At 39.6% G+C, this 12,028-nt stretch overlaps 1 protein-coding gene across 2 annotated transcripts in view; it reads right to left on the reverse strand.

Moving 5' to 3' along the window:
• Nucleotides 1-8,458: 8,458 nt before the first annotated feature.
• LOC108715060 (brain-derived neurotrophic factor) overlaps nucleotides 8,459-12,028 on the reverse strand; it is a 64,059-nt gene continuing 60,489 nt past the window's right edge. For both annotated transcript variants that reach the window (XM_041560895.1, XM_018259909.2), the window contains exon 2: nucleotides 8,459-9,302. In XM_041560895.1, the coding sequence (XP_041416829.1) occupies nucleotides 8,538-9,302 (765 nt within the window). In that variant the 3' untranslated portion in view covers nucleotides 8,459-8,537. The remainder of the gene's footprint in view (nucleotides 9,303-12,028) is intronic.

Consider the following 12,028-nt stretch of genomic DNA (forward strand, 5'->3'; position numbering starts at 1 on the left):
AGGCGAAGTGGCCGTCGCTAGGGAAAATTCAATGGAAATCCAATCCGCAGGGACATCACCAATTCTCTAACAGGTGTAGGTGACAATTCGCTAGCGAACAGGACCGTCGCTAACGTTCGTTCGCACTCTATCGACAGGCGACTTTTCGCTCAGGCAAATGGTCATTGATCCGCAAATTCAGTAAAGTGGAGATTTTACTGAACGTTACCTCTTTCCCCAGAGTTGATTTCGCCACCTCAGACCAGGCGAACTGCTAAAATGAAGTTAGATCTTCCTCAATCTTATGTCCCTAACATCCTATCCTGTGTGCCGAAAATGCATTAAAGTTCAAAAAACGCTGGCGACTTTTCCTTTTTTTAAGCGGGATTGCATTCAAAAGTCCTAGCTTAAACTTTTTGTTGGCCTAACATTTGACATTTGAGACGATTAATTTTACAGTGGGCTTATGTGTAGGGCATAATATTAACGCTTTTTCCTTGGACATTTCAAGCACCTCCAATAAAGACGTCTATACGACTTTAAATTACCTGCCCTATTCAAATAGACCTAAGTGTAAGATCACTAGGGAATTTTCGCTAGGCACAAACGAACGCTAGTGCATCTTTGCTATGAAATTCTCGCACTGCCGAAGTAACACTGGCGAAATGTCGCTAGTGATCGGGGCCCAGGATGAAACTTTGCATATTTGTGAAATAGCGTAGTAGTAGCCAATTTGCACCTGGCGAAGTGGTGCGTGGAGGGCGAATCGGTCACTGGTGACAATTTGCCCTTTAGTGAATCTGCCCCTATATGTCCTAGCAGCTCTGTGATCTGTGCTGGGCAATATTCAGCATAGAATTGACCACAGACATTGGTTACAATATATGGGGGATCTTATCAAGGAAGCTCAACTTTTTGGGATAGTTTTATGTGTGGCTCTGTATTAGGACTATTTTACTACATGTCCAGCCTTGTGCTACGGTTACTCCCATGTTTAACTTCGTGTACATCCGTCGCAATGTAAGGAATGGCCAAAATGGTGTTCCTGAAGCAGCTCAGGGTGATACAATAAGTGTATTAGGTAACACATTCAGGCCTGGCCTGTGCAACCAGACATCCAAATCAACCACTCTGGAGAACCAGTATCATCAAACAAGTGATCATTTATTTGGTAGCATCTGGCACCTGAGGAAGGATCAGATAGATCCGAAACATTTAGTGCTACCAAATAAATGATCACTTGTTTGATGATACTGGTTCTCCAGAGTGGTTGATTTGGAATTATGAAGACAAGGAGAAGTGGTGGCTCCTATGCTCTGTTTGAGGAACCTGACACAGTGAGGACAAAAAGAGAGTCTTTTACCTACACCTGATTGACCTGTGCAACCAGACCCGTCTTTTGGGTGCATGGTATGAATGTATTTGGCATGCTCGGCTGTGGTGTCACTCCAGGTAGATTTTTTTGTAAGAATAATCCATCAGAAATTTGCAAGCCATAGAGCAATGATACTAATTTTTTAGTATGTCATACAATCTTAACAAATGACTTGAGTAATGATGGCCTGCAGATAAATACAAGGATGGCCTCAGTACCTTTAGACTACCAACTTGCAATACAACAACTAGACACTAGAGATGCTTCCAAGCTGACTTGGCAGAACATGACTGTTCATTTCCTGACATCGATATCTAGGGTTTTTGGGACTGTAGGGTCAGACTCACTGGCATGGGAGTTCATTGCTAGGGACATGTCTTCAGGAATGTTTTGCACTAGTTATGCCATTATGAATTAAATGTTGTCATACCATATAAAATACTGTTATTATACCCAAACAATTATTGGGTAAAATAATACAAGTGAAAAAGCCAGGGCAACCAATTAGATGTTTGCTCTAACTGGGTGTCCAGTGAATGGTAGTGCTGATTGGTTGCAATTGGTTCCCTTATTTTAGTGGGGAATCAGGCCAATTAGTTGCTCATACTAAATTGGGGTAATATAGTTTGTCTTCTTGATATTGTATCAAGTACCTCATGCTTAATTTTTTATGTTGCCAGAGGCTAACCAGTTTTTTTTTAACAGTCTGCGGCGTTGTAGTAGGCGTTGCCATGTAATGGATAATCAGAGGGCCATAACCAAGACATATTTAATTATTTTAGAATGTAAGCTCTATTGAGCAGAGTTGTCTTTACCTTATGCACGTAGTCTGTACTGTCAATATAAATACCCTTCTATTGTAGAAATATATAATATTTTAACTTATTACAATTCTGCCCCCTACTGGGCCGAGGTTAAAATGGGTATTTTTCTGTACCTTTTTTACTTAATGCCTTACTTTATCATTCCCACTATTATTAAAAATCCCCGACCCTCCTTATTCTTCAGCAGCGCCATTATCTATCTCATATAGTCATGGTAAGATAAATAACAAATACACTTATATTTGGTAGGCAGAGAAAAATAACATGGGCCAAAACATAGTTTATATATTTTGAAAATATATTTAAAAACATTAAAAATTTCTATTTTTCAACATATATTATATGTTATGTAGTACACTTAAATAGAGGTAATCCTATTTACAATATGTTGCAAATGCTTCCATTTCCAAATGCCAATCTCCATGTTTCAATAACATCATTATATAAATATACTTAACATACAATAAATATTTCTTACACATCGTGAAAATATATACTTTTTTTTTTCCCCCAAAAAGAACAAGGTCACATACATAAAACTTACATTTTTCAAAGTGTCTCACTTTTTTTTAACAAGGCGGTAGGCAGGTGACATGCAGAATATACGTTTGCCACAAACAGACCACGGCAAAACAAAATTTTCGAAAGGACAAAGGAAAAACGAAAAAAAAAAAACGAAAATAAATAAAAGAAAATAAAAGAAAAAAAGTCTGTGTTGCAGCTCAGTTCAGCTAAAACTGCCAAGCCTAGTATCCAAGTGGTATATTCAGTGGCATGAAGTAGCTTTTTTGTACGTTACGTCACTTTGCGTCCAACAGAACAGACAGTAAGTCCTCAACACTTCTGAAACTAGTCTAACTGCCTCATATCGTTTCCACTTGACAGTTTTGCATATTTTTTTTAAAATCATTGATTGTGTATTTGTATATACTGTACAAACAACAAAAACATATAGGAGGACATTTTTTTTAGACCACAGTTGTATTGGGGGACGTGATAGTGGGGCAGGGTCTCTATATATATTTGACAGCTAAGGAAGGCCACTTCTTGACTTCTCCGGCTCTCATGAGTTCTCCTCCTTCTTTATCATATAGACGTATCGATCTTGGTGTAGGAAACAACATCGCCTATGAGTAGGGATGTAGCGGACTGCCGAGTATGTGTTCGCGAACGCCGTTCGCGAACACCGGCAAAAAATGCGAACAGTTCGCGAACAGTTCGCGAACTTCGAACATCCGAAAATCGTTCGAATCGAACGATCGAAGCCATTCGATCGAATGATTTCATTCAATCCAATGGCTTCGATCGTTCGATTCGAACGAAAATCGTTCGATTTTAGCGATCGAATGGTCGAACGATTTTGACGCGAACGCCTATTGGCGAACGTCGCACGACGTTCGCGAACTTGCGGCGGACGCGAATAGTCGAAGTTCGCGCGAACTAGTTCGCCGGCGAACAGTTCGCTACATCCCTACCTATGAGCAGCAACCCATAATTAGGGGATCTTTTAGCTTCAAGAGCTTCTGTTCAGATGGATTCCTTTTCATAGACTGATGGAACTCATTGTTTTTTACAGACAAACAAACGGACATACAAGCCTTTATTTCCTAGGCAAAGGTGCAAGGCAAAAGTTAAGGGCATCCAGATGACCCGTTGATCATCCTCGAGTAAATGCATAGACTGAATAGTGTAAGTTGAACAAATAATATTTATATATTTATATTTCTCCTGTGAGGGAGGGGCCTTCTCATACTCCCTATAAAAGAAATGATGTATTTGTGTCCACGTGTACATGGAGAAATAAGAGCATGGTCACAGATTGATGTGCCTATTAGTGATGGGCGCCAGACACGAATTCGTGGAATTACTACGACAATTCGCAGACGACTTATCCAAAAAAAAAAAATCAAAATTGGCATGCGCATAAAAATTGTTGACGCCCATTGACTTTAATGCATTTGGACCAAATACTTGCGCGTATAAAAATTTAAATTATTTTGATGCCCATTGACGTCAATTTCTTTTCATTGCACCAATTCGCCCATCACTAGCGTCTATATGTCTCTATATACACGTGCGCACACCCGTATATGACAAAACAAACAATGAAACAGATATTAATCAAGGTCATGCCTTCTCAACACTCAAATTTGTTGAGAAGGAACCACCATTTTAGACTTTGGGCATTATGAATTATTTCTGGCTTTGGGCAGTAGGTAAACATAGTAAGGTGGTATTTCTGCATAATGCAGATAATAAACCCATCATTAGATTTAATTAATCCAGCAAAGATATTATGGTACACCCTAGAATATTCCAGCTCTACTGTAGATACTAATAAAAGAATCCACGCTCATTGTGTAGCTGCTTTTGTTTACACTCGAATGTCCATTCCCTGGACATTGTCAGTAACTCATATTAATCTGTAATGGACATTGCCTTCAGTTTCCTCTTAGCACATCTTTGGCTAGATCAGTTGGATGAGACCTGCATGTCTCTTGGCTTCATTTCAGAATTTCATTTTTGATACATTGAATAGCATTAAACTGTGGCCTTTGGGGACAGTTGTGCTCTATATCCAGTATAGCTTATTAAGTCTTGATGAAGTCTTCTTTACATAGCAAAACTGGCTTAAACTATAGATGATGACTTAAGATGCCCAGAACTTTTAAGGCTTATTTTCTAAACTAAGACTAAGGAGTAGCATTTCAGCAATAGGGTGGCACCTGGCACCTGAAACATGTCCACCATGGCCTAAAAACATGGCTGTTGTATCCACCCCTCCTGCTAAGGCAGGTAATGTTGAGGACCCGATTCCCAAACCTGAGTCTCCTTAGTGTCTCTAAGGCTTACAGTGGTGCAATATGGACTACCCTGTCTTATTTCAGTTTCTACTGAGCGTTGATTATTTGTTCCACTCACATTGTTAGATTGTTAGAGGGACCATTAAGGAACAATGCTGGGTAGATGACACTTTAAACATTATCCTGCTTTTCAGATGTAACTGAATTTTTCCTCTGTCAAGGAGTGATAGCAAGGTCTGCAGCATCATTTATCTGACCTCTAAATAGCTCTGTTTATCAGAATAAAACTATTCAGATCCAGTGTTGGACTGACCCACCGGGATACCAGAAAAACTCCCGGTGGGCCCAGGTGTTGGTGGGTCTTCTTGTTTCTAAACATTTGGCCTATTTCATGGTCATTCCCTATTTCTTTATGGGGAAAAATGCTTAATAATGGGAGAATATTGTAAGTATATATAAAAGACTTGGAGAATAAAGAGGCTGAGTGAGTAGAGGAGGAATAATAGTTTGGAAAAGTCCACTGTCTAAGGTTTTCTGGTGGGCTCATGGTTTTAGGTTTTTTGGTGGGCCCAAGGTCTAAGGCTTTCTGGTGGGCCCCTGGCATCCCAGTCCAACACTATCCAGATCAGTTGTTTATTGGTTTCTCTTCTGTTTCTTATACTGTCACAAATTCATGCTCTAACCCCAAAATGGACCCTGTAGCCAATTATGAACAATAGAAAGGCAAGTTAAGATTTAGTAAATTTGGGTACCGCGCAAAATGTTTGTTCTACCACATTATGCCTGAGCTGCTTCAGAACCTCATGGGGTTACTAGGCTACTCCATGAAGTATTAAAGTGTAGCCTGAAAGGGACACTGTTGTCAATTAATGTTATTTTTAAAATGTCCATTTTCTGATACTCAAACTATTATGGTTTTCTTTCCAGAAATGAACATGAATACCTGTCTTGCTTTGTGGCAAGAATTATAGGTATACTCAAAGGGTCAGAACCACTCTAATGATACAACTCTAATTCAGCTTGTTAAATTATTAAGTTATATCAATAAAAGGGGATGAATTTGAGACAACCGTATCCCTTTAAGGACATTCATAGCTTTTCCTTCCAAGTGGTGTCTGTGGCGGTTTCCTCGTGAGGCAACTTTGGGTGACTTTGGAAAATGAAGCCTTCCGAGAGCCATCCCGCCAGCGATTTACATTCTAGCTGGCAGGAAGGCATTTCGCCCGATTCATCGCTGGGCAACTAATCCCGGGTTAGCATGTGCCACCACCCATATTTTCCGCTAGAGCACACTTTCATCTCTCTCTATCAACAGAGTGAGAATTAGACCTTATAATGGTCAGATATCTGGGTTGGATGTGCTATTTAATCAAGTTGCTAGCCCACAATGCCATTCACCTGTTAATTGTTCCTTTATTTACCGACAACTGGCCTATGTTCTCCTTTGCTTCTTCTTTCCAAGCAAATTTCATTGCCAATTTTCCTTGGAAACGCTGTGATTACTGGAGAACCGATTTGCTTTCCAATTAGCATTTTGAGGACACTGCTATGGGGCCAACGGGACGTAGATAAAAAATATTCAGGCAGCATTTGCATTGGAAATACTGACTAATACCAGCAGTATTCCGGTGCTGACTGACGTCTCTGCAATTTCCTTTATATATGAGCCGTCAGACTTTCTTTAATATAGATCGGTGCAATGGCCTTTCACTAGACCAAGAACACCATTTACCTCCGTTTCCCCCGTAAAAATTACCATACACATCTAAAGCAGCACACAGAAGCCTGTTGAAAGAGCAGATTTATAAAGCAATTACCTCTGTTACGCTTGAAGCTTACACTTTGGTTGCCAGTACGGGTCGCAAAAGTGTACCGTGAGCATTATTTTCTCATTTGCCTTGCTGTTTTTTTTTTTTATTTAATTTTTTTTTATCAGTAGTTTTTTTCGAGTTTGCAAACACCTTTACAACATACAAAAGGAATTTTTTTTTTTTCGTCTGTTTTTTTTTTTTAACCAGAACACATGTATTCATGACAAGCTCATTGCAACTTTTTCAGGAATTAAAAAAAAAACAAAACAACAAAAAAAAAAAACAATAAAAATAAAAATTAAATTAAAACAGCTGTAACAGCACCTTGACATTGTTTAATTCCAACGCGATCAGAAGTTTAAAAGCAGTAAACAGATATAATACCGACGGGAAAGGATACTGTGTGAAATGTAAACGGAATGTTTTGGTTCGAAATTTTGTCTGAATAGAAGACATATCGTCAATTCACAACTGAAGCAGCATGCAATTCTTGGTTTTTACCTTTTATGCTTTTCAATTCTTGGCAACAGCAACAAACCACAATGTTATTGAGGAACATAACGCAGGCTTAGTTCTTAAAGGGAGAATATACCCTGTTCCATATCTTCCATTTTTTTGTTCCCCAAACAGTCAGTGAAGAATGATAATATAGCCTACTGCCGTTTGCATATTTGCATTTAAACCCTATACTTGGGAACTGTTCCACTGCTTTCATAGACTGAGATGTTCTCCATAGACCTTCAGAGAATATCACCATCTAGAAGAAGTCCAACTCTTAAACATTTGCCACACGTAAAGGAGAACTAAACCCTTAATGAAAATAAACCTAGCCCCCCTCCCTGCTCCCCCCAGCCTAGCTGCTACCCCTGGTAAATACCCCTAAATCTTTACTTACCGCTCGGTGCAGATTTAGGGCATCGGGGTTCACTGGCACCATCTTCTGGGATTTCGTTAATCTTCAAGTCTTCTTCCATCACTTCGGCAATTTCCGTGACTTTCGGCACATGCGCAGTTGTCGTGGAACGGAAGTTTGCTCCAACTGCGTATGCGCTGATACACCGCTCTCATTCTGAAGATTACCGAAGAGAAGAAGATGGCGCTCGTGAACTCCGATGCCCTGAATCCCTGGGTAAGTAAAGAGTTGGGGGCATTTACCCAGGGTAACATCTAGGCTGGGGGGAGCAGAGAGAGGGGTCTATGTAGGGTTGAGGGGGAGGGTTTTTTAAATTAAGGGTTGAATTCTCCATTAAGTAGAACCATCCAAGTAGAGGTGTTCACCTTGCCCTATGGCAGAAACGCCCTTGTCTTTTTAAATCTATGGAGATGCCTCAGTTAAGATCAAAAATATGGCGGCTGTGTTCATAGGGAAAGAGTCTTCTCTACACCCAATAAGATGCATTATCATAGTTTACTGTTCATGTGAAGGAAAAGAAATGGAAGAGAAACTGGGTGAATATTTTCCCTTAAACCCATAACTGGCTGGAGGATCCAGGAAAAAATAGCACGGCAATGGGTTCCTAGATGCTTCAGCATGAAACGGGTTACATTGTGTGCAGATGAATCTGTTAATGTTATGGATATGTTCAATAAATAGATTGTAGAACCACTTTACTGTATAAACTTCTTTTTTTATACATGCAGTCCATAAAATTAATTTTCTTTTTCTTACGGAATAATTTACCCTGTTATGTATATATACAAATAGATATTTTCTTCTCAATATAATCTATACAAGATAAATTCACTATCTTCCCCTTTTAATGGTCAGTGTACATACACAAGAAGTGTCTATTCTTATAAAGCGCCAACCAACTTTTTTTTTGCTATCCATGGTGAAAGCCCGCACGTAAGACTGAGTAGTTCGGCACTGAGAGTTCCAGTACCTTTTGTCTATGCCTCTGCAGCCTTCTTTCATGTAACCCATAGGGTTGCATTTGGTCTCGTAGAAATATTGCTTCAGTTGGCCTTTAGATACTGGGACTTTTTCTAGGACAGTAACCGTCTGCCCCGACATGTCCACTGCAGTTTTCTTGTTTGCTGCTGTAACCCATTCGCTAATACTGTCACACACGCTCAGCTCTCCACGTCTGGCTGGGTCAGAGTGGCGCCGGACCCTCATGGACATGTTTGCAGCATCCAAGTAGTTTTTGTACTCCTCAAGTAGGAAAAGCAATGGTGGTTCCAAAGGTACTTGACTGCTTAGCATTACTCTAGATGAATACAAGTCAGAGTCTTTGCTTTCCTCGCTTTGCCTTATACTTTGTTCCTCTTCCAGGAGTTCTTCTATGACAAGCTCAAAAGTATCTGTCAGTGAAGGAAGTCCACCTCCTCTTGAGCCACTGGGACCACCTATGCTCTCAAGAGTACCATGGGTCCGAAGACCCGGATAGGCCAGGCCACTTTGTCCTCTGACACTGGCTTCTTTCATGGGGGCAGCTTTCATGCAACTGAAGTATGAAATAACCATAGTAAGGAAAAGGATGGTCATCACTCTTCTCACCTGATGGAACTGTATAAAAAACAGAAAAACAGGACAAATTAGGAACATCTGACCAGCCTTGTTAATTACTTTTAATTATTATGACCTTAATTTCTAGGCTTAGCATACATGGACAAAAAAAATTACAGTAATGTGGGGGTGGGACTTTAACCTACAAATGTTGAAGCCCAGGAACATAAAAACACGATTAAGTGCTATTAAGGTGCAAAGGTATCATGACATTATATAAAAGAACAAAGTTAAGTCTATAGGACTGATATTAAAATTTTACAACTGATGTACTGTAGAACATTTAAATAATTAACACATATAATTGTTTTGTGTAAAAGAAGCATAAAAAAAATCTTTTGTGTTCAGGCAAATGTACAAATAATGTGGTAAAATCATTTAACAACTGATCTTTCCTCCGGTATACTCCAGTGATTACGTTTGTCCTTTGATAAAATGATTTGTTTTATCTAGGGTGCCAAGTAAGGGCTGTGATTGGCTATTGGTAGCCCCTATGTGGACTGGCAGCTTACAGGAAACTCTGTTTGGCAGTAGACCTGGTTTTTATGCAACTAAAACTTGCCTCCAAGCCTGGAATTCAAAAATATGCCTCTGCTTTGAAGCCACCGGGAGCAACATCCAAGGGGTTGGGGAGCAACTTGTTGCTCACGAGCTACTGGTTGGGGATCACTGATCTAGAAACTCCAATGAACTCCCTGAACTCCCATCCTGAGAAAAAAAAATGTACTCCAAAATCGGTTATTCTGGAACAAACGTATTGTTTTTGCCCCAATCAATTTGAATTTCAGTTATTCCAACAACAAACAAATGTGTTACCCACCAATAAGAGAACCGTTAGAAAGTTAAGGGCCACTATTACTTATTTTGTGTAATGGAAGTTCAGTTTACAAAAGCTTCTATGGAGGCTTTACTTAGAAAGCTATTGTCAAGGCCCAAAGGCGCAGTTGCAGTAAGGATCAAGGAGGAATGTATAAATAACACCGTTTGTGGTACAAAAGGGTTAGGCAGAAGAATCGTCAGTTCATTCAGCAAGATTTCAGAGTCAGGATACAGGCAATAGGTCAAAGATCAAGAGTTCAGTCAATAATCACACCCAGGAACACAATGTAGAAGGACCTATAATCGGGCACTGAGTGGATCTTCTGGTGTCCTTAAATAGGCAAATTTTCGCGCCAAAAACGTGCCTGATGATGTCATGCACCGAAATTGCGTATTGATGCTGTACGTTTTGATGCCAGCATCAATACGCTGTGTTAGAATAGTCACGTTGGTGTCCGACGACCACGTGGTCTCCCCTGGGCGCCGCCATCTTGGAAGCGACACTAACCCCTAGAAGGTAAGTGCGGTTTCTCCCTGCAGCTATACACAAAGGTAACACAAGTTATGGAAATAGTCCATCAATGAAACCAAAGTCTTAGAAACTTAACCAGGCATACTCAGACTCATCTCTTGAGGTTGCCACAAGATTATTTGGTGAACCAAATCAGGTTTATTTAAATGTTTAGGCCCTTGGGTCATTGAATGGACTTGACAATATGTCATCATCTTTACTAACAGCAATTCCACAATTATGGATCCGCACACACCAGTTTTTCTGCAGTGGGGAAACCCCCTTTCTTTTATTTATATTTACCACCAATATCAACGTTTCGGGGGGTACAACCTCCCTTCGTCATTACAATACTATCATCTTTACTAAGACAAAGACCAAGGTTTAAGAAGTAGAGGTTCTATTCACTCTTCTTCATTTAACAAATACCACATTTGCACAGGCCATACACATTTCGATATTGCTTTTCAATAGGGAAGGGAAACTGTTTTCCTTTGCAGTCCAGTCTATATTTTCCTTTTAAGAATTATACCAGTAGGCGTCCAGCAGTCAGGGTTCACAAATGGCAGCTGGATGGCTCTTCCCTTTAGGAGGAGACATTATTCTGAGTCTTGTAAACAGTACTGTGTTGTGTGTCTTTTTACTAATCAGGGATCTAGTTAGGCCATCTTTTGAGTGTCAGAGACACTGCACATGCTCAGTGTACTTTGGGCTGCTGTTGAGGAACTAAGCTTGGGGGTTGTTTGAAACCATCAAGCAGCCAATGGATATCATTCATGATCCAGTTTTTATGAAATTACATTTAGTAATGACTTTTGCTAGGTTTCCATATCCTCTGATTAGCATAATCATCTCAACAAGTCTACAATTAATTAAGGACTTTATTAAGGCCACAGTTGTTTTAAATGGACTCTGCGCCATGACATAAGCTAGATTGGTGGCCATAAAGCAAGACAGAACTGCTGCTCTTTATTATAAATAAATAGAATATTATCTGCAATTTTTAATTGGTCAATATTAGCAGAATAGGAAAACTGGTTCTTATATAAATAAAAGGCAATGTTTATTTCTGTGGTTAAATAGTATGTATAATTACCCTCTTATATTTCCACTTAGTGTCTTTTCATCTCGGAATGTGCCTTGGAATACCTCATAAACCCAGCCATTAATAAAGATGTGTAGTGAAGAAATAATATGCGTTAGCCTCCAAAGACATGCTATTATAGACCCTTTCAAGGCACATCTTTAATCCATTATTCCATATTTACTTTACTATCACGCTGCACAGACTGAAACATTTGGTTTATTCAGATAAACCTCCTGTACTAGTAATTAGTACAAACAATGCATTACATTATCACACGGATTGTTCCTGTTCTTTTATTGCTTTCTGGAA

Source organism: Xenopus laevis, chromosome 4S (assembly GCF_017654675.1).
Source record: "Xenopus laevis strain J_2021 chromosome 4S, Xenopus_laevis_v10.1, whole genome shotgun sequence".
In the NCBI taxonomy this organism is placed as follows: domain Eukaryota; kingdom Metazoa; phylum Chordata; class Amphibia; order Anura; family Pipidae; genus Xenopus; species Xenopus laevis.